The following is a 24889-nucleotide window of genomic DNA, read 5'->3' on the forward strand; positions in this document are numbered from 1 at the left end:
CTTGAAGCTCTGTTGCTAGCTCCGTAGTGAAAAAATCGGATTAACATAAATCGGCCTACTGAGCGTACTTCGCAACAGCATCACTCATCATGACACGCAGCATTCATTATTGGATAATATTCGACCGAATAGACCACGTCCAGCACGCAGTGAAGAACATATAACAGGCGTAGTTGAGAGTTTACACGAAGACCGTGGAGAGTCGATTCGGCGCCGTTCGCTGCAACTCAGACTGACGTATGGAACGAATTGGTGCATTTTAAGTCGAAATCTTAAATCAAAAGCGTGCAAGATGCAGCTTATGCACGAACCGAAACCGCTCGACCTTCCTAAGCAACATCTCTTCGCTCTTTGGGCTCTTGAAAAGTACCAAGAAGATCTGACGTTTTCGAGTCAAATTGCATGCAGTTATGTAAACAAGAAAAATTGCCTCTTTGGGACGAAGAGCATTCTGAAGAAATTCAAAAGCTGCCACTTCATCCAGAAAAAATAACGGTTTGGTGTGGTTTGCGGGCCGGTGAAATCATCGGTCCATATTTTTTAAAAAATTATGCCGGTGAGAACGTAACCGTCAATATCGACCGTTATAGCGCTATGGTAACCGACTATTTGGTGCCTGAAATTGAAGCTCGTGATCTCGGCGACATTTGGTTTCAACAAGACGGCTCCACGTCCCACACATCGCATGAATCTATGGATTTATTGAGAGCACACTTCGGTCAGCCGATAATTTAACGTTCTAGGCCGATCTATTGCCTACCAAGATAGTGTGATATCACACCGTTAGATTTTTTGCTGTGGGGCTATGAAAAGTCAAAAGTCTATGCGGACAATCCCGCTTTGACTTTGGCTGCACCAAAGCAAATACAAAGAATTCCTTAAAAGAAATTGATTCCGATCGTTCAGTTTGTATAGCAGCTGTATGCTACAGTGGTCCCATATCAGCTGTTTCGACAAATGAGCAGCTTCTTGGAGAGGAAAGCACGAGTGCAAAATTTCAGAGCGGTATCTCAAAAGCTGAGGGACTAGTTCGGGCATATGTAGACAGACATTCCTCAATAAAATTCAATTAGCTAAATCTATGCATGCCACAATGGCCTTGAACCCTTTTCTATTCAAACATCCACGACATCAACATTTTATGCCATTAGTAAAAAGTCATAAATTCTTTAATTTGGTTGACAACGCATTGTAAAAAAAGAGTACACGATTTTTAGCAGTGAGTTTTTATATGCTTGATGTTCTCCAAATACCCCTAATGAGATAAAAGTACCCAACAAGAAAATATTTGGACGCCATAACAATAAAAAAACGAAGTTTGGAAGCAATGAGATTTCACTTTTAAAATGGATCCTGTAAAGCAATACCAGGTACAGGGTTCGGAATATTTTTTTTAGTTTTTTTTTGGATTTTTGAAAAAGTAAACAGCAATTTTGATATTACTTCAGCATTACTTTTGACTTTCTATCCCACTTTCACTGGTTATCTTGCTGAAACTCTTATTTTTTACTCAGTACTGTTATTTAAGACCATTTTTTCAATGTCTGATTAGCAGTCATCCAAAAAAAAGTTTCTTCACCGAGAGAAGCAGTCTTGATAAAGTTAACCAGAACTTAACTGACAGATGACTGCTAACTTGAGCTATCAGACATTGAGAAAAAGGCCCTTAATTATTAAAAATATGTGACAATGTAAGAATTATTAAACACTTACATTTTCTACTGGGGCACTTCTTATACTCCTTTAAGGAATTAAAAAGAGGGGCTTTTTCCTGCTACACTGCATTTCTTGGGGTGACAGGGCGCTCTCCCCAATATGTTTTGCTAATTTTCTGACTAAACGAAAAAGAGCAAAACAGTGGACTAACTTGGTTACTTTCACATAAAAACATACGAAAAATAAAACAACAACAAAAAACAGAAGAAACTCTTTTTTATGCTTGCAACTTAGAAGAATCAAAGCCAGGGAAATACTTTAAGGTCTAAAACATCAACCTGATGATCGACATACTATATATAACTCATATGCTGACAGACAAATAATGTTTGTTAGGAAAACGAAAACCATTATATGTAATATGTGTATATGTATGTATATTCCGAATACCACATACTATTAACATGTCACTTACTAAAAAACTAATCATATAGAGTTAAGTCAGCCGGATGTTCGAAAATCCTGATATTAGTTATATGGGGGGTAAGTCAAGGTTTCGCTAAAATTTATCTATTTTAGCCTCGTTGCCTCGTTCTGGACGACCTTCGACCTCTTTAACTGATGAAAATTTTAAAAAAGTCAAGGATATGCTGTTTGAAAAACGTCAGGCAAGTGTTAAGAGATAGCAAAAGTGTTCGACATTTCTCGCGAGTCGGTTCGAATGATTTTGGTGGATATTTTGTGTATGAAATGCGTTCTCGCGACAGTCAGCAAGGAGTTCAATTTGGCCGTATTTAGGTGTTTGAGTGAGAACAACCGTCGAAAACGGCCGGAATTGTGGGAGAACATTTCATGGATTTCATACGATGATAATGCACCATGGCATCGAGCCACAATTGTTTAAAGCCAAATACGCAATCAATACCATCTACCAACCACCGTATCCACCAGTTTTGGCCCCGTGTGATTTTTTTTGTTCCCCAAACAGAAATTGCCGCTTTGTGGAACCCGTTTTCAATCGATCGAAGAGATAAAACAAAATTCGCTGAAAGAGCGGAAGGCCACTGCTTACGAAAAGTCTTTCGCTTCTGGAAAAACTGTTGGCATAAGTATATTACTTCTGGTGGGGATTACTTTGAAGGCGATAAAATAAATATTGTTGAATAAATAAATATTTTGCGTTTTATTTACAATTTTCGTGTACTTTTTTGCCACAGTGTACTACTGACATACTAAAGATGAGCTTTTAAAAAGTAAACGCTATAAAATGTCTATTTCAACACCATTAAAAAACAATTATTAATAGCCCTAATATTTTAGAAAAATTACAATAATAATTTCAATCGGATTTTTTTTTCATTTATTCTAACGACAACATCATCTAAAAAGCCAAAACATATGCACATACATATATATATGTATATACAGTTTTTTTATTAGTTTTCACTGCAAATTTATTAACCGCTCAGTCTTGGTCCCTTCTTAAGTTCAATTAATTTATTAGGGTAGCAAAATCTAAAGATTTTCTTTTCATGCTACTTTATGGTTCCTCAAAAATCCTTGCAAAATATGTTTGAGAGTTTATTTGACTTAAAGACAGTAACTTACTGTCTTAGGCGGATTTAAGATGACTTATACGTACATACATATATGCATGTAGGTATTAAAATACAAAGAATTTATTAGGGGTAAGTTCATATGCAAAAACTATAATAAAAAATTATTTGATTATGCAAACACGATTTTTTAAACTAAATATGTGCTTACATACATATGCACATCTATACAAGAACAAATATCAAGTTAGCATAAACAATTGTGTATACCAGTGTGTCTTTTTTAATAAAATCCCCAAAATGCATGATTTGGATGAAAAATAAATTTTAAGTTATTGGGCCACACTCTTTTATGCGACTCAGCTGATATAATTCGGTTAAAAATCAAAATACTTTTCAACTCTATATTAACGAATATTCCAAGGGGTATTAAACCAAAGTCAGGACTCAATTATGGAAGGTTGTGTCGATAACGAACGTGCTTCCTCATACTTAGTCAAAATTAGTTGGTTTTTTTGTTTTTCTCATGAATTTTTTTGTTTACACTTTGATGATTTTGCGTTATTTACAATCTATCAGTTATCACTAAAAAATGCGTTTTCATTCCTTAAAAGTGTTGACATGTTTTCATAATAAAAACAAAACTCTACAAAAAAACGGCTGATTTTGACATTATGGATCCAATTACTTTTGACAAATTATTTTCTCTTTGGCTATCGACACAACTTTATATAATTAAAACATGACCAAAGTGTACACATTATGAGTTCCACTTCTTGTATTGGAAAAATATATATGTAAGTATATGTATGTACATACAAAAAATATGTACCTACATACATACATACATATGTGATCTCCTCAACAATTTTTATTCCATTTCTTTTATTTGAATTTCTGTTCAACTTTTTTAACTACCGATTAAGGTTAGAATTGAATCTCTTTTAACAGAACTAGTCATGTCATCTTAACCGTAGATACAAAGAAAGCCTAACTCCTCTATGCGATAATTTAAAACTGCAACGGTTGCAAGAGGAACTGACAAGAGTGGAGGCTTCCATGTACGACAAGTCGCAGATATAATGTTTGGCCATTTGTCTCAATATAAACCATATTATTTCTTTATTATTATGTTGTCAAGTCTATCCATACGCTTAACATTGTGAAAATTTTCATTAGTAATAATTAGCCTTTACGGCATTCCATTGATTCTAGGACAGACCGAAAGTTCATCTTCGTAACAATCATTTTTTTTTTGGATTATTGAAATAGAGAAGCAGTTAAAGATTGCTAATCATTGTATAAAATGGAAAATGTGGGTCCTACATACGTACTTATGTATGTACATACATATAATATATATCCGGAGAATTAAATATGTATATTGAGTTCTGTTGCACAAATAAATATAAGCCCACTAATATTTGCAAAATCATCTAATAAAATACTGTGTAATAATACTAAAAATATGCAATTAGTTGATAAAAATCAAAATAAAAAACTTACGAGGAAAATTTCTATTTTTAGAAGTGCGAAATATGCACTAGAAGCTTCCACAGAAATTCGCAACATCTGCATGCATGAGTGTGTGTGTGTGTACGGCACAAATTTTGTAAATCAAGAATTAAACTAAAAGTCCATAGATTAACGCATACTTTACTGTAATAAACATATGCAGCAATCACAGTTAATATCAAATATAAAAAACAGTTTGTTATTAATATTTTACAGAGTTTTTTTAAATCAAAATAATTACTACGATTCCGTTTGCAAACGGTAAATTCACTTCCTACACTTCCTTTAAGCATTTGTAATTACGTTCCACAAGCGAACAATTTTAAAAACTGAACATACTGCACGGAATAGACTCCACAATTTTCTCTCCATTTGTGGCTTACCGCTTTCGTAACTTGCTTGCGATGACATTCATCATTGTCAGTTTTGTGAACATGCTCATTTGCGCAACGCTTGTCAGTGCTGCGTTTGACATTTGGATTTTGTGACTTTTTCGGCTTTTAAGAAAAAAATAAAAGATCTGAAAGTGAAGAAGAAGACCAAATAGAAGTTCTTTATATTTTTTATACTCATCAAAACCGCAGCGTGATTTTATTTATTCTTCATTGAGAGCGCTAAGCGTTCGATGTAAAAGTAAGCGGTTTTAGCTGACGTGCAAACGAAATTAAGATCCGTATAGGATTTCGGCATAAAAGCGTGCAGTTAATTACCGAATTGTTTGCCTGTGGAAGTGACCCTGAGTGCGAACTGTGTGGTATAGTTGAATACGTGCAGTGTGAAGTGCCGCCGCGTAGACGTTGAAGAATTTGTCGGTGTTGAAATAGTCAAGACAAGGTCGAACCGCTTGATAGCGTACCAAATCTAATCAACAGAAATTGTTATATCTTACATCTGCGTTAAAAGCATAAATTAATCGAAATGGTAAGTAATACACGGTTAGTGTAATTTTGGTGGTAAGGATTAAGAGTAGGCCGCAGCGGCGAAAACAGCAACAGCGGACACTGAAAGAGTAATAGCATAACAACAACAGTGCTGTGAAATCAGCTGCTGCTACTGTCAATGTCGCCGCCTAAAGCTTGACGTCGACGTAGTCGTCACTGTTAACGCAGCCACTCTATCGTGCGCCCGCAGCGAAATGAACTTTGACCAAAATAATGATTACAAACAATTGTTAATAAAAGATTTTCTTCCTCCCACCAGGATGTGTTTCTTATGATTCGAAGACATAAAACAACAATTTTCACAGATGCAAAAGAGAATACAAGCGTCGCGGAACTGAAGCGTATGATTGAAGGCAAGTAAAAATTGTTGAAATTAAATAAAAATAAAATACTATATATATATAGATGACTAATATATATACATTCATTTAATTGTTTACAGGCATCTTAAAGGTGCGTCCGCATGATCAGAAGCTATACAATCAGGACAATGAGGTGATGGAGGACGAGAACACCTTGCAAGATTATGGCATACAGATGTCAACGGCCAAGGCGCAAGCTCCGGCACAGTTAGGACTAGCATTAAGGTGAGTTTGAAACAAAAACGACAAGTAATTACTGCAGGTACTGTTGCCGTAAAGGCATATAAAGCGCAGGTAATCGTAGCTCGGTTCAAGTTCAGCAAGTGTCTGATTACTCAGTTGTGTTATGGTTTATTTTATTTTTATTTTTTTCAAGCGACGCTGTTATCAATTAATTAGCATCCGTATTCTGAAATCACTGAATATTATTTGTTTTATTATTTTGAAATTGTAGCTTGTTTTTACTTCAATATAAATATTTCCAAGCTTGTTACATGTTTCAGTGTATTGGTTAATTTTTTATGTCAAATACACATTTTTATGTGTTTATTTTTGGAAAATGGACCTGTCATGCCCACGCGTCGTGTATTTGGCTCGCGCCAACAATTGTATCTATCTTTTGCAGAGTAGCAGAGTAATTTGTACACTATATGTTTACTTATAAATATGCGCTCTGAAATGCTTTAAAGAATCCAGTAAAAACAACACATAATATTTTAATTTGTTTCATTATCAACTTATAAAATTCTTCTAATTAATGTTTTGCAGAGATGAGCATGGTGAATTCGAGCCGCTCGAGATAACGCCATATTCATCCCCACCAGATCTACCTGAAGTTATGAAGAATCAAGAGGCAGCTAACGGTCAAGAGCAGGTTGCATAAAATAACTTAGAACATGGAAGTATCTAACACAACCACAACAACAACAGCAACAAAAACGATGTAGAAAACCAGACCGGTCTTAATTGATACTACATACATACATAATGGCACGCAGGAAATGCTTATTTTTAAAAACATCAATTAAATTTATAAAAAAAAATCTTATTTTCAACTTCAGCATTAAGTAAATAATTTTGTTAAATGCTTTCTTAAACAAAAAACACAAGCGCCTTGCTCTTGTTAAACACTATCAAGTTAATTAATTTGTAGACATGTGACCATGAAGCAAGGCAACAAAACTTCCCAAACTTTAATTATTGTAATTTTTTTGGAACTTATTAATATTATTTTTATTACTACATTCTAAATGCAACAATTTTGGTCGAGATATATTTGTTAACTAATTAATTTAAATTCTTGAATGAAGATATGCAAATGAATTTATAATTTAAAATTATGATTCTTACCGTTGATAACGTATATTTGTGTCAAACAAATTTAAACATTGTTTACGTTATGAAAAAAATTTGATCATTGTTTCCTTTACTTACATAATTTATAAATTGTTAAAAGTTAAAAAAGTAAGTTCACTCTTAACATATTATTAAAGAAAAAAAAAAAACCAAAACTTTATTTAATGCTATTAGTAAACGGCTCAAATTCGCGTGAAATAAACAATTAAATTGAGAGGCAAACTACGAAAAAAAATTATGTAATATAAAAATTATACAAATTTCGCAGACATCTCTAATATATAAACAAAACAAGCATTCTGACACTAAATTACATTTCATATGCACACATAGTTACACATCTTAGCACTCTTTTTGCAATAATTTAACGAAACCTAATGTTTAGAAAACAAAAAGAAACAAAAAAATTAAATGAAAAGCGAAGTCGCTTTATAATAAATTATATTGTAAAGCCTTATGAAAATCTCGACGATATACAATATAAAATAAAAGCAAATATGCGAGATGCGTAGCGATTTGCGGAGTTGGTGAAACAGATTTATGAATTACTGTATATTCGGTTAATTTTATTAATTAATTAACATAATTGTAATCATAAGAATTAATTATTAAAAAATGAAAGGAAATCACTTGTATGCGTTGTATTGACTTAGTTAATTAAGACCACACACTGGTACAGATCTCACTTTACTAGCCTCTCTAGTCAGAGTCGTTGCTGTTACTGGTATCATCAACAGTTTGTTGATCGGTCGTTTCAAGAAATGTAACGTTGTTTGCTTGCTGTAGTTCTAAGTTTTCTAAGTATTCTTGCAGTCGATCTTGGAAAAAGTTTATATATGTTTGCTTTTGCGAGGCAGTAGCAGGGAAATAATGCCCGCCTGGATGTTCTAATATTTCGGCATTTTTAAAATGTCTCGCCAAATCTTGACTCATCTCTTTTGGTATGATATCATCGCTAAGTCCGTATATGTGTAGCGTAGGTATGGTAATAATTTCTTCGTATGCGCTTTTGTGCGCCAAACTACCAGAAAGAAAACCGGAGGATAATATAGCAAAATCGGGACGTATGGAGGTCACTGCAAGTTTGAAATTTATTGTTTTGTTCTTGAGTATATGAATTACCAAAGCACACAACATACTCACATTTCTTTTTCGCTAGACCACAAATTAAACCGACAAAACAAGCACCCTGCGAGAAACCTAATAAACCTTGGAATGGCCCTTGTTTATCCCACGCTTCCTCAACTAAACCTAGGCTTTCTTGAAAACCAAATGCCGGTCCTCCTTTATTTGTACCTTTAAAGGTACCATCATCTTTGTTGGCCCACCAACTACGTTGTTCAGCTGCCTGATCACCACCTGATTCTGGTAGTATCACTTGATGTGGGGCCGTGAGAAACACGAACTCAGCATATTTGCCAGCAAATTTTCGAAAAGAACCCAATTTATTTTTGAGTGCATCACCAGTTTGGCGATAACCGTGCAGACATAGCACTCTCACTTTGTCTTTAATTTCCAACTGTTGTTGTTTTTGTTTCGCAACTTTTGATGTCGAGCTGCTAGCTACAGATGTGCTGTTAGACATGGTATTCAACTTTTTAAATACAATTAAAGACCGGCACAAAATTTTGAACAACGAGCCATGGAACTTTTAAAGGTTATATCAGCTGTGCAAAGCCATTTGTTGGCCTTTTGTTTATCTCTTGCTGGCATATGTTAATGACAATTCGATGGTGTGTTCAGTGGTGTGCGTACAATTATAGCAAACACAAAATTTACATGTCATAAATTAAAAAATAAGTAATTAAACGGCGTTAATATAATTTAGTTTTCCAATAAGTTCTGTCTATCAAATTTTTTACTCGCATTGGAATTTAATACAATTAAATCGAAGTGAAGTCACCACGCTTTCGCCGCTATTGCTGTTTGACATTTGCCTGACAATTGTCATTTCGTTGCGCGTTTCCTTATGTAAATACTAGTAAATACCGCTTGATCATATCATTTTTACTACAATCCTGAATTAAACTCCTAGTACAAGGTGCAGTTGCTATTTAAATCAACATCCTTACTTTATTGTAATATTTGTAGACAAAATGCTGCTCACGGCCCCACTCCTATCGAAGTCTACCTTTTTTGGGTCTTTGGTTAATAAATGCAGGCAAGTGATAAAAAATCAACCGTCCAAGTCTTCCAACATTAATGACAGACAAACGAACAAGATTAACGATTTACAATCATCAAATTCTTTCACTGCCACACACTCCGTAACTGCTCCTATCTCCATCTCCTCTACCGACAGGCCAGCGGCCATTGCCAACTTCAGTGTATCCACAAATGTCACAACATCTGTACGCACACTTGAAGAGAAACTTGGTCTACCACCACGACCAAAGAAACCGCTCACACCCTACTTTCGCTACATGCAGGAGCAACGTCCCAAAATACTTGCGGAAAATCCAAAATTCAGCACCACCGACATAGTGCGCGTGTTATCGAAGCGTTGGAGTAATGCAGATGCCGCATTGAAAAAACGCCTGCAGGACGACTACAAGCGTGAACAACAAGAGTTTGTGGAAATTCGTGCCAAATATGAGGCGAAAATGACTGATGAACAACGTGCCGAACTGAAACAGCTTAAGCAAGATGTACAAGACGCTAAAGACCGCCGAATGATGCGAAAGCGTATTAAGGAACTCGGACGTCCGAAAAAACCTGCTTCTGCCTTCTTACGCTTTCTCATACAAGAACGTACAAATTCGCCACAAACGCCTAAACAAACATACCGTGAATGGCATCAGAAGTGCACAGAAAAATGGTCACGCCTCTCCGACAAGGAAAAAGAGGTGTACTTAATAGAATCCCGCAAAGACATGGAAGTGTACAAGTGAGCATATTTCCACGTTATTAAGAAAAATTATATTATGGTAGTTTTTATGTCAATTCTGTATTGTAGAAAAGAAATTGCGCTTTGGGAAGAGAAAATGGTGCGCCTGGGAAATATTGATGTTGTGCGTCATGGTAATTTGATTGATCCTCCAGAACCAAAACCAAAGGTTATCAAACCAATCGCCTAGTCGGGATTACAAATTAAATATTTTTACTTATCTTTATTCATTTGTTGTATTAGGTGCATTTTATTTACATTTTTTGCATATAAAATACAAAAAACAGGAGTACGTATTTCGTTAAAAAGTACATGCTAATTTATTATATTGTGTGCGCAGTAAGCGAGGTCTTGCTGTTTAGCTCCGTAGGTATATAAGCACCTAATATTTAATCATATTTGCATACATACATATATATACAAAGTATATATTCCTAGTTTTGTTTTTGAACTTATCTTTTTCGTTAAATAAAATGTAGGTAAGAAAAATTTGTAAATTCAATTGTTATTTTTTATACAAAATAGCTATGAGGTGGTATTATATGTAGTTTAGAATAAATATGCCACACTAATTAAACAGTTACTTACCTTTTGTAAGTACTTGGCGCTTCGTCCGCACCAACGGCACTTATTGTTTTGTTTGACGTTTGCTTTTGTTGAAATAAACGCGAGTATTTCTTTTTAATTTCAGATTATTATTAGGCAAAACGCGTACACTAAACCTTTATATAAACATATTTTAACACGAAATTTGCAAATATTTCACTTGGAAGAAAATTGGCACGTGCAAATGAACCGTTTACTGAATTTGAATGGAAAACTGTCGTGCGATGATCCGTTTGATGAAAACCGCGCCACAAGACTAACACAAAAACAATGAAAATGAAAATTAAATTGCGCAAAAACGAAAATGTGTTTAAGCGGTTAATTGTTGCATATTTTCAGGGATAAGTAAGATTTTATATTATGTGCTGTTTTTTTTGTTGCTATTAGAAAAAAACAATGAAGAAGCCATTTTATTGTATATGCGGCTGATCAAAAGTACTTTCTTGTTCTTAATTTTTACACAAATTTTAACAATCTTGTCACACCTATGAAATATAAATTGTTCGAGAGATTAAAAGATAGGCAATAATTTTTTTGTCTTGTTTTGTGAGATTAATTTTTTTTATTTTTTAAACTTTTTTTCAATCCGGTGTGTTTTTTTTATTTTTTAATTCCGTATAACGGATTACAATAAAAAAGAATTGTAATTCAAATGTTTATTCAATATTTTTAATGCATTATTTGCAAACCTTCTCCACAAGAACTTCCGATAAAAATGAGTGGGCGGTGCGGAGCATTTTTATATTCTTGCAACATGTTGCTACAGAGTATAATAGTTTTGTTCTCCAAACGGTTGTATGTATCTATAAATGATCAGGATGAAGACACGAGTAGAAATCCGCGTGACTGTCCCTCTGTATGCGCGTTTCTTGGCAAAGGATTTTGTATGTGGGATTATTTCAGACCACTGCCAAGCCCTCAAAATGCCATTAAAGAAAAACATATGTATAAAGTGCCATAACTAAACACTAAATTGAGATATATCGACAAAAACGCGCTAAAAGTTTGGGAGCCGAAAATTCTTACGCGTATATCCCCGAAATTAGGATTAGTAGGATCAACTTCAGAATTTTGCAGAATATTTTGAAAAATGTACATACAAAATGTGTAAATATTCTAGTCTACCATAAAATGCCGCTATAACAGCAACAACAACAACATTAGTATTCCAGATTAATATATATTTTTTGATTTCAAATTGCTAGAAGGGTTGAAATCGTGCATATGGTCACATGCCAATTTTTTGAGACCCTCCACTTCATCAGAATTTTTAATTTTAGTGATTTTTTTATTTTTGATGTTTTCCTGTATTTTTCTAATGTTAGCAGGTAACTAATAAAAAATGTTTAGTAAAAATATTAATTGCCTTTTTAATTGAAATTCACGCCTCAAGACGAGATTACTCTCTAAAAAAATTGTCTTCTACGAAATGCTATGATGTATGATATGTTTGAATTATTTCGATACCAATAACTTACTTCCGTGTAACAACAACAATAAAAACATATCTTTTATGTTTTTTTTTTTTTATATTTTTTATTTTAGTAGTTTCTTTCTTTAAAGCGACAATGTTTAGACGACACAATCAGTTTAATTATGCACTAAGTTTTTTTGTTTTGTTTCGTTTGTATATATTATACTTAAGATTACATTAAAACACCTATTATTACAAACTCTCACCTGAATGCAATTTAAGTTAACTTATTTAAGTTTCAAAGTTTTTTCACTTTTATTTTTATTTTACTTTCATTTAAAAATATTAAAGAAAAAAATACCAGTGAGTAAAGAATAGTTAAAGCAAACCAGAAACATTATTTACGTATGTAACTACGTACTTATGTATGTACACAATGAGCAGAGAAAATCTTTAAATAACTATAATTATTTTTATGTAGTTTTACAAGTGTGTGTGTTAGAAGAGGGCTTGAAAGCTTTAATACATTTACTTAAAACTTATGCATTGTTGTATGTTGTTGTACTAACATTTTGTTGTAGCATATATGCTTTTACATATTTTTTTAGTTGTATTTGGACATTTAATATGAAATATAATTATGTGTAAACAAAATGAAATAACAATTATTGAAGAAATTCTAAGTACAGCTTGAATATAAGACTTTCTTTTATTTATTTTCTTTTTTTTCATTTAGCAAGCATTGGTAGGTGCCAAAATCTGCCATTTATTTGCTTTTTATTAAAATATCACTACTTTATATTAGCATTTGTTTTATATTACAATTTATTTGATTTACTTAAACGAAAAATATAAATTCTTGCTAGAAGTGTTAAAAAAAATGAGTGAAATGTTAGGAATTCTTAGCTAGGCCGACAATTTAGCAGTCGTGCGGCTATTTTAAGTCTGCATACAACTGCGTATTTATGTATTTGTTTGAATTTATTAAACAAATTGCATTTACATTACAAAAATAACATTTCACATATTTTTTATTTTATACAAAAGTTATAATGCAGTATTTTGTTTTTTAATATATTTACATGTAGAACCTCAAAAAAGTGCAAACCGCAGCTTGCCGTAAATGTATAAATGTTTATTCCGCTTTCATGGTGTATTAAATTTTAAAATACATATGTATGTAGTTCTTTGCGCTTGATATTAAAACATGCCTTCATGCACGTTAAGGTGTTCATTATTTAGCAAGTTGAGGTTTTTCTGTTTTGCAATTGGCGACTGAAGTTTCAGTTTTTGCGCTAAAAATTAGCATACAACGTAAACAAGCACTTTATTTTCAATTTGAATCGTGTCTAAGTCAGTTTTTTTTTCTATGTACTTTTATAGCATGAGATTTTTTGTTAACTTGCATTACACTTTGAAAACGTTATGTTTTAAAACAAAATTTTCTTCCACAAAGAAAATTGTAATGCTTTTTTTATAAAAACCTTTCTTTCAAAATCATACGCAGTCAAAGTTACACATGAAATTACTTGTGCAATCGTGCAAGTTATTGTTATTCATGCATGCTATGTTGCTCATACGACATGGTGTACTATGCATATAGTAACGTACGCGGCTACAGTGCAGTAAAATTGATGCATAACTTTAGCTGCGTTTAACTTTAAAATAAATGTTTTTAGGAAAAAATCATTAAGGGTGTTTTTGTAGAGCGAAAAATTTATTATTTATTATTTTTGGAATATCATCAGTGCAAAATTGCAGATTTCTTTGCTTTGGTGATAAAAAAATTATAGCAAAAAATAAAAAAAAACATCATATAATATATATTGGAAAAGTAAATGTTTTTGTCACCGTTTAAATTAAAAATAAAGCGCTTTGTCCATTGTATAATTTGTTTAGTGCAAACAAAAAAAAAAAAAAAAAAAAAAACAAATCGGAAAATAACGTAAACCCTAATGTGCATGTAGGTATTTAGACCGCATTTGGATGCTATATAATTATTATTATTTGTTCGTAATTCTATTAAGTGTACGCATTAAGTATATTTACAAGTTTTATAACAGTATATATATATATATAAATTTAAGCATATTTATAAAATAAAATATATTTTTTTGTGAAATAATTAAAATTAAAACTCTAATGTCACTATGCGCCTCTAGTTATCCCGTTACAATGCTAGTTTTTGTATATATTTGTATGCATGTATATAATGCAATGCAATGCCTATTAGTATATGTATATAGTATGTATATATGTATATCATACATATTTATATATATTTTTTATATTTTGCTTTGTAAATACGTATATTATTATAAATGCTTACACATAATTCAGCTTAAATGTCTAACGCGCAAATTATATTCTTTTGTTGCTTTGTTGTTGTTGTTGTTGCTTGAACGCATAACTGGTATTAACGTGGAAAAAAATTAAAGCAAAAAGTTAATTGGCGTTCATTACAAATGAAAAATGGGATAATTATAAACAATAATCTCAAGAGCAATTTTAAATTTAAATTTTTATACTATTTTTTATATTTATACTATTTTTGATATTTTATTTCACTTTTTTTTTAACTGTTTTTGATTTCAAAAATTTGAGTTGAAACATAATGGAGTTTAAAACGTGCTACAAAATTGTGTATAATTTTTAATTTAATTTAAATTTTTTTAATATTTTTATTTACATATTTTTTATAACTTCTGTTTGACATTTTAGAAACAATTACATGCTTAGCAAATTTTCTTTCGTTTTTTGTTTCATTTGTAATAAACGCTTGCAAAAGAAATATTTTTAGATTTTTTAATAATTATAAAATTATTAATAATATTTTTATTCAAAACCAAGCTCTAATTGTAGTAGCAATCAAATAATTTGTAAAAAAAAGTATAGCATTCAAGAAATTTAAAATAAAATGAGGTTAGGTTGAAAAAGTGTTTGTTAATCAAAAGTTATTTTTAAAGAATCATTATTTCTTCATTTAGGGAGGTAGGTAGGCGGTTCGTAATTGTAATTATCGGAATTGTATGCACAAATATTTCAAAACGGCGGCTTAGGGCGCGACTGGTAAACAATTTATTGTGGAAAGATAAAAATTTGAACCAAAATTTAATTAATAAAAAAAAATAAGAAAAATTTATTAATTTTAATTTTTTATAAGGAAATTAATAAAAAAAATAAAAAAAAGAAAAAAAAATAAATTTAATTTTGGTTTAAAAAAATTTTTATAAAAAAATTAATAAACTGTAATTTTTTACTGTATAAAAAAAAAAATTAAATAATTAAATTTTGATTTTTCGTAAGGAAATTTTTGTTGTAAAAAATTAATAAATTTAAATTTTGTGTAAAGAAATATTTGCTGCATAAAAAATAACAAATTTTAATTTTGTGTAAAAAATGTTTGTTGTATAAAAAAAATATAATTAATTTTAACTTTCAAATATTTTCTGCATAAAAAAATTAATTAACTTTAATTTTGTGTAAAAAATGTTTGTTAACTTTCAAATATTTTCTGCATAAAAAAAATTAATTAACTTTAATTTTGTTTAAAGTATAGTTTGCAGTATCTGAACAAAGCATGCACTGTCACCTTCGAAAATTAAGGTCCACAAGCGCGCAAATTAGTAAACAACCAAATTTGTATTTATTAAATAATTAATTATTAACTTAGATTTTTATTAATCAATATATATATATGTATGTATATATTTAATTATATAAAAGAGAAAACACTTAACTTTGTGTGTTTGTAGCGCAAACGAGTTTATGAAATACTTTTTACATTACTACTTTAATTGCTATATTAAAATTTATCACAAGTTTTACGCTTTTTTTAATTTTTTGCGTTTTATTTTTTAATTTTTTTGTTTTTGTTTTTGTTTTTTTTTTTTTACATTTTGTCTTTAACTCCGTATCTAGTAGAGTACATAATAGTGAGCTTATTTAGCAAAAGAAAAATAAACATTAATATTTTTTGTGTAAAAAATTATATTTTCGTTTATTACTCACTTCACTTCATTATTAACCTCTGTTACTGCTTACTTAACATTATTTGTGCTCATTTTCTAATAACTTTTAATTCAAGTATTATATTTTTTTTTTTTTTTTTTTTTTTTTTTTTTTTTTTTTGCAAAATTCTGTACTTTTCGTTTTAATATTTTTTGATTTTTCATTTGCATGTGTGTGTTTGTGATATTAATTTTTGAAAATTGTGGTCTTAAATTTCGTGGAACTCTAGTGTAGAAGAAGGCATGCTGTAGCATGAGCAACAAACTGACAACTGAACTGACAAAATAATTAGTTTTCCGCTTATTATATTTGTGTTTGTATAAAAAAAAGGTAAATTGTTGTTGTTAAACGTACCAACACCTACATATGTATGTATGTATGATTTTTTGTTTGTTTTGTTTTGCTTTGAATGACCCATCAAAGTTTGAAAAAGATTTCAACTACAATAAATATGAAAACCGCCAGCAGGAGCGTAGAAGGCGGGCGGCAACTTGGTTTAGTGGCTTTTCGCTGAATAAAAAAATCAATAAAAATAGAAACTTGTGGCAATCGATGCTGTTGCAGCTGGCGGCACAGCGGCAATTTCATGCAACCACTCCAAGTCCATAGCGTCCTGTTGCTGTGGCGCAACATAATAATCGTAGCAATGAGCGCATTGGCATTGTTGTTGTTGGGTAGTAGTCGTTGCTGCGGACGCTGTCACGGCCGAGTGCTGATAATAAAGCTCCAGCTCGGTGGCATATGCTGGCGGCGTGACGCGTTGTTGCTTGAAAGGTTTCAACGACTTTTGTTGTTGCGGCGCAGATTGTTGTTTGTAGTGTTGCTGCTGATGATGATGCTGTTGTTGTTGTTTCTGCTGCTGCTGATGTTGTTGGTGATGATAAAGATGATAACGGTAGTGATGACGCTGTTGCTGCTGCTGATGTTGACGTTGCTGATGACGCTGTTGTTGTTGTTGTTGCTTCTGCTGCTGCTGCTGTTGTTGTTGATGATGATGATGTTGTTTTTGCATTTTAAACCAATTCGCATAGTGCTGCAACAGCAATTTTCAATCTTTCTGATGCGTTTGATGATGATGTGCGTGCGCATGCGCAGAATGTTGTCGCTGCTGTTGTTGTTGCTGTTGCTGCTGCCCCTGTTGCACTTGCTGTGTGTGCATATGTGACAGCTGCTGTTGCTGTTGTGGCGCTTGCGCATGATGATGATGATGATGCTGTTGCAAATGTGTCGCAGTGCCAAGCATTGCATGTTGTTGTTGCTGTTGCTGCTGTGGCGACATGCCATTGTGACTCAGTAGCGTACTTACACTGCCGCTACCGCTGCTGCTGCTGCTTGTGCTGCTGCTATTGCTGATGTTGCCACTGCCGTTTGTGGCATCCGATTTGCGCAGCAAGTAAATGGAGCCATCGGCGGCCTGTTGTAGCGTATATTCGGACGTTGAGCATGGATTGCCCTCGGGATCGCGCAAGTACTGCAGAGAAATGGAATGTCACGTGTTAATTGATTTTAATGACTTTTTTCAAGTTTTCCTAAATTTAGTTTAATTTTGTTTTAAATTGCTTTTAATTTTTTTTTTTAATTTAATTAATTTCGGATTTAATTCATCAAAAACAATTTTTGTTTAATTTTCTTAATTTTTTTAATTGCCTTAATTTGAATATTGTAATTTTTTTAATTCAATTAATTTCGATTTTAATTTCTTTTAAACTTCATTAATTACATTTTTTTCATTTATTAATTTATTTAATTGTTTTATGATTTCACTATTTTTTTAATTTAAAACGTTTTTTTAATATATGCACTTTTTTTAATTTTCTTAATTTTTTTAATTTTTTTTTAATTCACCTAATTATTTTTTCAATTTATTTTGTTTAAAATAATATTTTTTTAACAATTGTCCGATAATTTTAATTTAAATATTAATTATCATATATTTGAAACACAACGAGCGCAAATATTTTTTCTTGTTAATATTTACTTTCCTTCAAAACACTTTTTCCGAAATTAATTTGTTTTCTAATGTTTCACTGAAAGTTCTACTCACTTGAAATATGTGTCTGTGCAGCGCCGCGAACTTGTTCGATATGCGCTTACGCTCCAAAGCCAGACTGTCGCGATCCGAATGCAACTGCTCCTTACGACGGCGCACCTCTTTCACCTCATCTTCCAGCGAGAGTATCTGATCGAGCTTACGTTTGCGACAATTCTGTGCGGCCACCTTGTTTTTGCCACGACGGCGTATGTCGCGTATCAGTGACAGCTGATTTTCGGTCAAGTCATACTTGGAGAGACGTTCGTTGAACTCATCCATGGGCAAATTGATGATATCGCTCACCGCTATAGGAATATTGAGAGCGCGTGCGCGCTTCTCGTCACGCGTCAAATGCTCCTCTTCACCATTGATGGATTTAGAGGACTTTGACGATGAGGTGGAGAGTTTCTTGTCGCGCGCCTGTGGCCGAGGCATGGAGCCGGTGCCCTGTGGCAATGTGTACGTGTGATTATGCTGAACGATCTCGTGCGGTGTGCGCGGCGGTCGCTGTGCGAAATCCAGCGTATAGCCACCCATTGCGCCTGCAACCGCGGGGCCATACTTCAAATCGTATGCCTGCTGCTCCTTGTTACTTAGCACCGGTCCTATAGCACCTTCGGCATTTAGTGCACCGCCAGCGCCGCCCGGCTGTAGACCCGGTACGGTTGGATATGCTTCGTATTCATATTTAATCGACTGTGCTGGACCAATATTTAGTTGTGAATTCGTGCCAGTCGGTGGCACAACACCGATATTACTGCCATTGTCAGCGGTAGTAGGCGCCGTGCCCAAATCGGGTTGTTCATTGAGAAAACGTTTGCCAAACATTTGATGTTTCTTCTGTGCTACTGGCGGTTGACGAGTACCATCGTTCATGCGATTATTATTATTATTGTAACTATAGTCATACGGTCTACCGTATTTGCCTTGGTGATAATCTTGCGCCGAATCGCTACCCTCACCCCACTCACCATCCGAGAGGGATGGTACACGCTCCGAGCCCATGGAACTGACTGCGCTATCGCTGGAGGCATCCAACCGATCACCGCCGGCGCTCGTGCCACCCGCACCCGAACCCAAGAGATCGGCTGTCATACCGCCAGCGAGCGCACTATTCGTAGCGCCAGCACTGTTCATTGCGAGCCCGTTAGTTGACGAACCTGTGGCATTACCGCCGCCGCCGCTTGCATGACCGTTGGAGAGACCAGCGCTGCCGCCGAGTACCGACGAGTTATTGCTTGTGCTGTTGTTTACGTCAACCATGCGACAGAAACCTGAAAGTAGATAAGGCACAAGGTGTTGTAGAATGACAAGCAAAATATTCTGATAAAAATTATGAATTATGTTAAAGATAACGGATATAACGGATGTATAATGTAAATAATTGCTAAAATCTGTACGAACAACAATTAACAGACTTTCTGGGTCGGCCGGGTCAGTAATTTCTACTAAACGTAAGGTCGGGCGTAGTCCTTTACTTAGGAAGTTAACAGATTTGTTGTCTTTTAAGTTGTTACTCAGTGTTATTGTACCAGATTTCAAAGGTAGCGAACAGTAACTTTTAATAATATTAAGCCCTAGCCAAAACTGCTTAAAAGATGGCAGGCAAATAATAAAAAAATAAAATAAAAAATTTAAAGAAATTAAAATAAAAACAAATCTAGAAAAAAGAAAAAAAAACATGGAAATTAAAAAAAATAAAAAAAAAATAAAAAAAATAAATTAAAAAAAAAATAAATTAAAAAATAAAATAAAAATAAATACGAATAAAAATTAAGCAAAAATTTAAGAAATAGCAAGGAAATTAAAAAAAAAATAAGAAAATTAAAAAAAAATTAAATTAAATAAAAAAATTAAAAATTAAATAATAAAGATTAAAAAAAATAGGAAACAATTTATTTCTTAAATAAAGGAAATTAAAAAAAATTAAATAAGAAATTTAAAAAAATAAAAATAAGAAACAAATTAGTTAAAATTTTTTTAAATTTTGAATTTAATTTTGTTAAAATTAAGAATATTACAAAAAAAGGAAGTAAATATTAAAAAAATTATGAGAAATTAAATATAAATAAAAATTATGAGAAATTGAGAATTTTTTTATTTTTCTCATATTTTTTTGTTTTGTTTTTTATTTACTTAGAAAAGAAACAAAAAATAAAAAAATAATAATTAACTAAATTAAAATCGAAATTAAAGACACCAAAAAACATTTTCTTTATAGTTTTGTCTGAATTATAACAATAATTTCAAAACCAATCTAAAGGTGTGCAATATTATTGATGCATCAAATATTTAAATAGAGAGCTTCTCGCTTTTTTGAATTCGCAAAACTTTTTCTTCTTCTTTCAATTCACAACTACTTCATTTCAATTCAGAGAATTTTCTTAAAAATTTCAAATTTCTCGCCTTGCAACAATATTTCCGTTGTTGAACGCTCATTGCGATTTCAAAATTATAATCAAACTCTTAATTAACACATGACCGTGAATTTCACTTCATCTTCATTTAAGGAAATTCTTTTCCAGTAAACCTAAATTAATTCAATTTGTGCTTTACCCGACCGCAAGCTTGACAAAAAAGTTCAAACGAACAACCGCCCATCTCAGAAGGTACGAAACGATCAATCAGCTGATGAACATCAAACTGGTTTCGCACACGAGGCACAAGTTTCAGTAAATGAACGCAACGAAGAAAACAACATTTGCAACCGCATAATGTGTAAAATTTTGCATATTACTATAAGATATAAAAAAATATATTCAAAAAATTATGAAAAATAATTGCAAAAATTAATAACTTTTTTCGCGAAATATATTAGCTTATTGATATATAAAAATATATTCTACCCGCTTTCATGTAATTCCTCACGAGCAGCGCAGCTCTATATAGGTTATTGTATGACCTTGTTATTTATGCAGAAAAAAGGGGGTTACCCTTGCACATTTATAAGCAAGAAATATCAACATTTCAACATATTATACAAATTTGAAAATCATCACGAGTGGCGATAAATTGAAGTAACGTAAAAGTGGCGTCGAAGTTAGCACGTAATACTTCTACTACAGGTCAAGCCTCTTTTCAGCCCTATAAATAAACATACTTAGACATACATACTTTCGTAGTATGAATTAAATTCCCACGTAGGTTGCTTGCTTTATTTTTGCAAAAATTCGCATAAAGATTCGCAATTTAGACGCCAGCCAAGTCCACACCTCAACTCAATGGCATCTCCTCCCAAAAAATTCTGTATAGTCACTGTCTTTTTCTGTTTACATGACTTATCAAAAATGTGATGACAAGCAAATTTTGCTAACAGTAAAATACTTTAGTTTCGCTAATCAGATTTTCACCAGTGTTGAGATAAACTGATAACAGCAATAAATATCCGACGACGAAGTCCGTGATAGCAAAGCGATATTACATTTTGAAAACTCATAGTGACAACGCAATATTTTGCTCATAAAATAAACTGATACACTGTGCCTTGGACATGAATAAATTATTTAGGCACGTAAGCTAAATTGTAGACACCATCGTGTATGCCAAATTCATTGGTGGTAAACGGCTTATCGTTGGGTCACACGCAGGTGATAAATTAAATATTTATGCAAATAAATATAAGAGACATAAGTCACATATTTTTAATTTTTTCTGTTTTGGAAAAATCTCTTAAAATTCAGATATTAGCCAGGACAGCAAGGGTTGAAGCAAGCCTTGTTGTCTCCATAAATGTTTAGATACGTAAGCCTTGGGTTAAGATGCAATAAAATTATTTGCTAATTATCGTTTTGAACATTTCGATATTAAAGACAAACTTCCTTTATCTCGACTAATCATCAAATAAAAAATGTCCAATGCTTGTCGAAGAAAGGTATATTAAATATAATCCGGACTGGTCCTTTTGAACTGCATCTGCCGATTTATACCACAAGAAACATTGAAAAAACGGACTGATCCTTTTGAACAGCGCGCTGTGTGTTTAACGATTATTCTTGAAATTTTGTGGATCTCCGGCTGCGGAATTACTGAAAATGTTGAAGTCGTCAAATCGTCGCAAAATTGCTTTATGCGAGTCGTCCATCCACCCCATTTAATGCAAAAAAAACAGGACTTGAAAATCGTCTTGTTGGCATCAGAGAGATAGCAAACAATCTCAACATCATTTACGGATCGAGCGAACACATTTTAGTTAACGTTTTGCGTAAGAAGCGGGTAAGTGCTAGGCTCGTACCAAAATATCTGAGTACAGCTTGCAAAACGAGCGGTGTGGGATAGATACCGAGAGTTAAAGAGGGAAGCGAGACGCTTATGCAGACAAAAAAAGGAAAGAAGCAGAAAAGCGTGAGTATGAAGAGCTTGGCCGACTGGGGTAAGGCTCTAAAATTCTACGAAAAGATGCGGCGATTAATAGAAGCTTTCAAGGGCAGAGCATACTATCCCAAAGAGGTGATCTAGTGGCTGATGTTCAGCGCATTCTGAAGTTATGGAGGGAACATTTCTCCAGCCTGCAGAACAGCAGTGAAAGTGTAACATCTGGAGATGACGAACCCGATTACCCAAACGGTGACGATGGATTAAATGCTACATTGTCCGACTATGACAAGGTTCGAATAGTAATTACCCGCCTAGAGAACAATAAAGCAGCAGGAACCGATGGATTACCCGCCGAGCGGTTCGAATACGGCAGCGAAGTACTTGCAAAGTGCAGGCATCAGCTTCTCTGCAAAATATGGGCGGATGAAAGCATGTCCAATGATTGCGACCTAAGTGTGATAAGTCTCCTTAATAATGATGTGAACTTACCAGTGTGGCTTTAGACCTGGAAAATCTACAATCAACTAGATTTTCACCATGCGCCAAATCTTGAAAAAGGCCAAAAATTAGCCAAAACCGAATGGAAAACAAAATTCGCTGAAGGAATTGAAGGCCATCTCAGCCGAGGCTTGTAACAAGTAAATGGAAAGTTGGATTAATTGTTGGCATGCTTGTATTGACTTTAAATGATTCTTTATTAAAGGCGATAATAAAGATAATATGTATATAAACTATGTTGTTGTTGTGGTTTACGTTATTGATTCATTCACCTAGAAGAACATTTATTTCGACTTCGATCACAAATTTGTATTGAATGCAATGTAACTAATTTACTTAAGTGCTAAAAACCACTTAAAGTAGTTGAAAGCACTTAAAATCAGTTACTAGGTATGTCTATAGCTGAGAAAATAATATACATATGTACATGCACACGCTGTCAGCAGTGCTATGTCACGTGGCAAACTAGACGCAAAACTATCACTTTATGAGGGGAAAGTACAAGTTAGATATGATAAGCTTATCGCTAAAATTCGGTACACATGTATACAAATATTTATTATTTGACTAATATCTAAAGATGTGCTAGGTCTAATGAAAATCTAGATATTCAAACACATTATTGCTTTCATTGCTTGGAAATGCGTAAAATTGTGAAAAATTGTACGTATGTACATATGTATATAAATTATCAAGTTTTGAGATATCGATTTTTATTTTAAATTTTGCACGTGTCCTTTTCTGCTCAAGGAGCTGGTCGTTTGTCGTCACCGTCGATACTGAATGATCAAAATGAAGTTTTTGTATGGATTTTTTTTTTATTTGGCGAGATATCTTCACAAAATTTTACATAGATTATTGCTCAAGAAACGATGGAAAATCGGGTGAAAACTTGCCCTGGACCCTATATAACTAACAAGCCTTATGTACTTGAAGGTACTGCCCTGACTTTAATACTTGCAAGTTGCAAGAGTATGAAATGTTCGGTTATAACAGAACTTAGCTCTACCTTACTTGTTCTTTATTATGGTAAATAAAATAAAATGCGATAATTGCAAGGTGATAAAGATAAGATTAACACGATCGGAAACCGTTACACATAAATATTTTTAACTTAAAAAGTCACAATAATTGAGACGATAGTTGCACTTTAGATTTACGCAGTTAACACTTTGATTTTGCAATTAACACACCCCAACGAACGACAAATGCAATGAAGAGAAAGAGCGCATATGAAGCAACAGCAATCAAAGCACTAATTAATAGGGAATTATCGGATATACCGTAAATGGCAGGCGAGCGAAAACGGTGAGTGCGCGCTGATAAGACGTATTACGATCACTGTGGACTGCTAGGACACTTTCCATTCTTGGTTTGCAGTTCTTTTTTGTGCTAATTTTCACATTTTTTCCTTTTATTGCTGTTGTTTTTTGACTTTCCCTGCGCTTTATAAGGCAATCAATGCGCTCGTAGTAGTATGTCAGTGCTGCAATGCTGTGATTACTGCGCGTCGGTCGCGCCGCTCGGGCTGTGCATTGAGTCGAATGACTCAGCAATTTATAAATAGTAAACAGCACAAACGCACATAATCACACGAAATTGGCAAATAGAGATCGTATGTGCATAAAGGTGGTTGTATGTGTATGTGTGTGCATTTCGCGAAATAAAGAAATTAATAAATAAATATAAACAATAAAGAATGAGCGCATATTGTACACTCATCCAAAGCCAGTCGGTCAAG

The 24889-nt window shown here is 33.1% G+C and overlaps 5 protein-coding genes across 20 annotated transcripts in view; 2 read left to right on the forward strand and 3 right to left on the reverse strand.

Annotated features, from left to right (window-relative positions):
• Positions 1-10912, reverse strand: part of LOC126751768 (protein timeless homolog) — a 571553-nt gene extending 560641 nt beyond the window's left edge. Inside the window, exon 1 of the mRNA XM_050462284.1 lies at positions 10862-10912. The gene's annotated coding sequence lies outside the window, so the exon portion shown is untranslated. The remainder of the gene's footprint in view (positions 1-10861) is intronic.
• LOC126751786 (elongin-B) lies at positions 5173-8015 on the forward strand. The gene is made up of 4 exons (XM_050462324.1): positions 5173-5648; positions 5928-6021; positions 6111-6255; positions 6799-8015. Exons 1-4 carry the CDS (start codon positions 5646-5648, stop codon positions 6911-6913), a joined length of 357 nt encoding a protein of 118 aa, XP_050318281.1. The 5' UTR covers positions 5173-5645; the 3' UTR covers positions 6914-8015.
• LOC126751780 (esterase GA18864) lies at positions 7932-9146 on the reverse strand. The gene is made up of 2 exons (XM_050462318.1): positions 8530-9146; positions 7932-8462 (listed from the first exon to the last, which is right to left on the reverse strand). Exons 1-2 carry the CDS (start codon positions 8969-8971, stop codon positions 8086-8088), a joined length of 819 nt encoding a protein of 272 aa, XP_050318275.1. The 5' UTR covers positions 8972-9146; the 3' UTR covers positions 7932-8085.
• Positions 9254-10770, forward strand: LOC126751779 (transcription factor A, mitochondrial). 6 transcript variants are annotated; one of them, XM_050462317.1, is made up of 4 exons: positions 9254-9357; positions 9478-9547; positions 9689-10273; positions 10343-10770. In XM_050462317.1, the coding sequence occupies exons 2-4, from the start codon at positions 9483-9485 to the stop codon at positions 10461-10463; spliced, it is 771 nt and encodes a 256-aa protein (XP_050318274.1). In that variant the 5' UTR covers positions 9254-9357; positions 9478-9482; the 3' UTR covers positions 10464-10770. The 6 variants fall into 6 exon arrangements, with proteins under 6 accessions (XP_050318274.1, XP_050318271.1, XP_050318272.1 ...); XM_050462315.1 differs by having other exon boundaries at positions 9267-9427; XM_050462316.1 differs by having other exon boundaries at positions 9267-9420.
• Positions 10913-17198: 6286 nt separating the features above from the next.
• The window catches only part of LOC126751346 (segmentation protein cap'n'collar), a 153740-nt gene continuing 146049 nt past the window's right edge, over positions 17199-24889 (reverse strand). For all 11 annotated transcript variants that reach the window (XM_050461544.1, XM_050461543.1, XM_050461540.1 and 8 more), the window contains 2 exons: positions 18349-19610; positions 17199-17775 (listed from right to left, as the gene is read on the reverse strand). In XM_050461544.1, coding sequence (XP_050317501.1) covers positions 17353-17775; positions 18349-19610 — 1685 coding nt within the window. In that variant the 3' untranslated portion in view covers positions 17199-17352. The remainder of the gene's footprint in view (positions 17776-18348; positions 19611-24889) is intronic.

The sequence above is a fragment of the Bactrocera neohumeralis genome, chromosome 2, assembly GCF_024586455.1.
Source record: "Bactrocera neohumeralis isolate Rockhampton chromosome 2, APGP_CSIRO_Bneo_wtdbg2-racon-allhic-juicebox.fasta_v2, whole genome shotgun sequence".
Lineage (NCBI taxonomy): Eukaryota > Metazoa > Arthropoda > Insecta > Diptera > Tephritidae > Bactrocera > Bactrocera neohumeralis.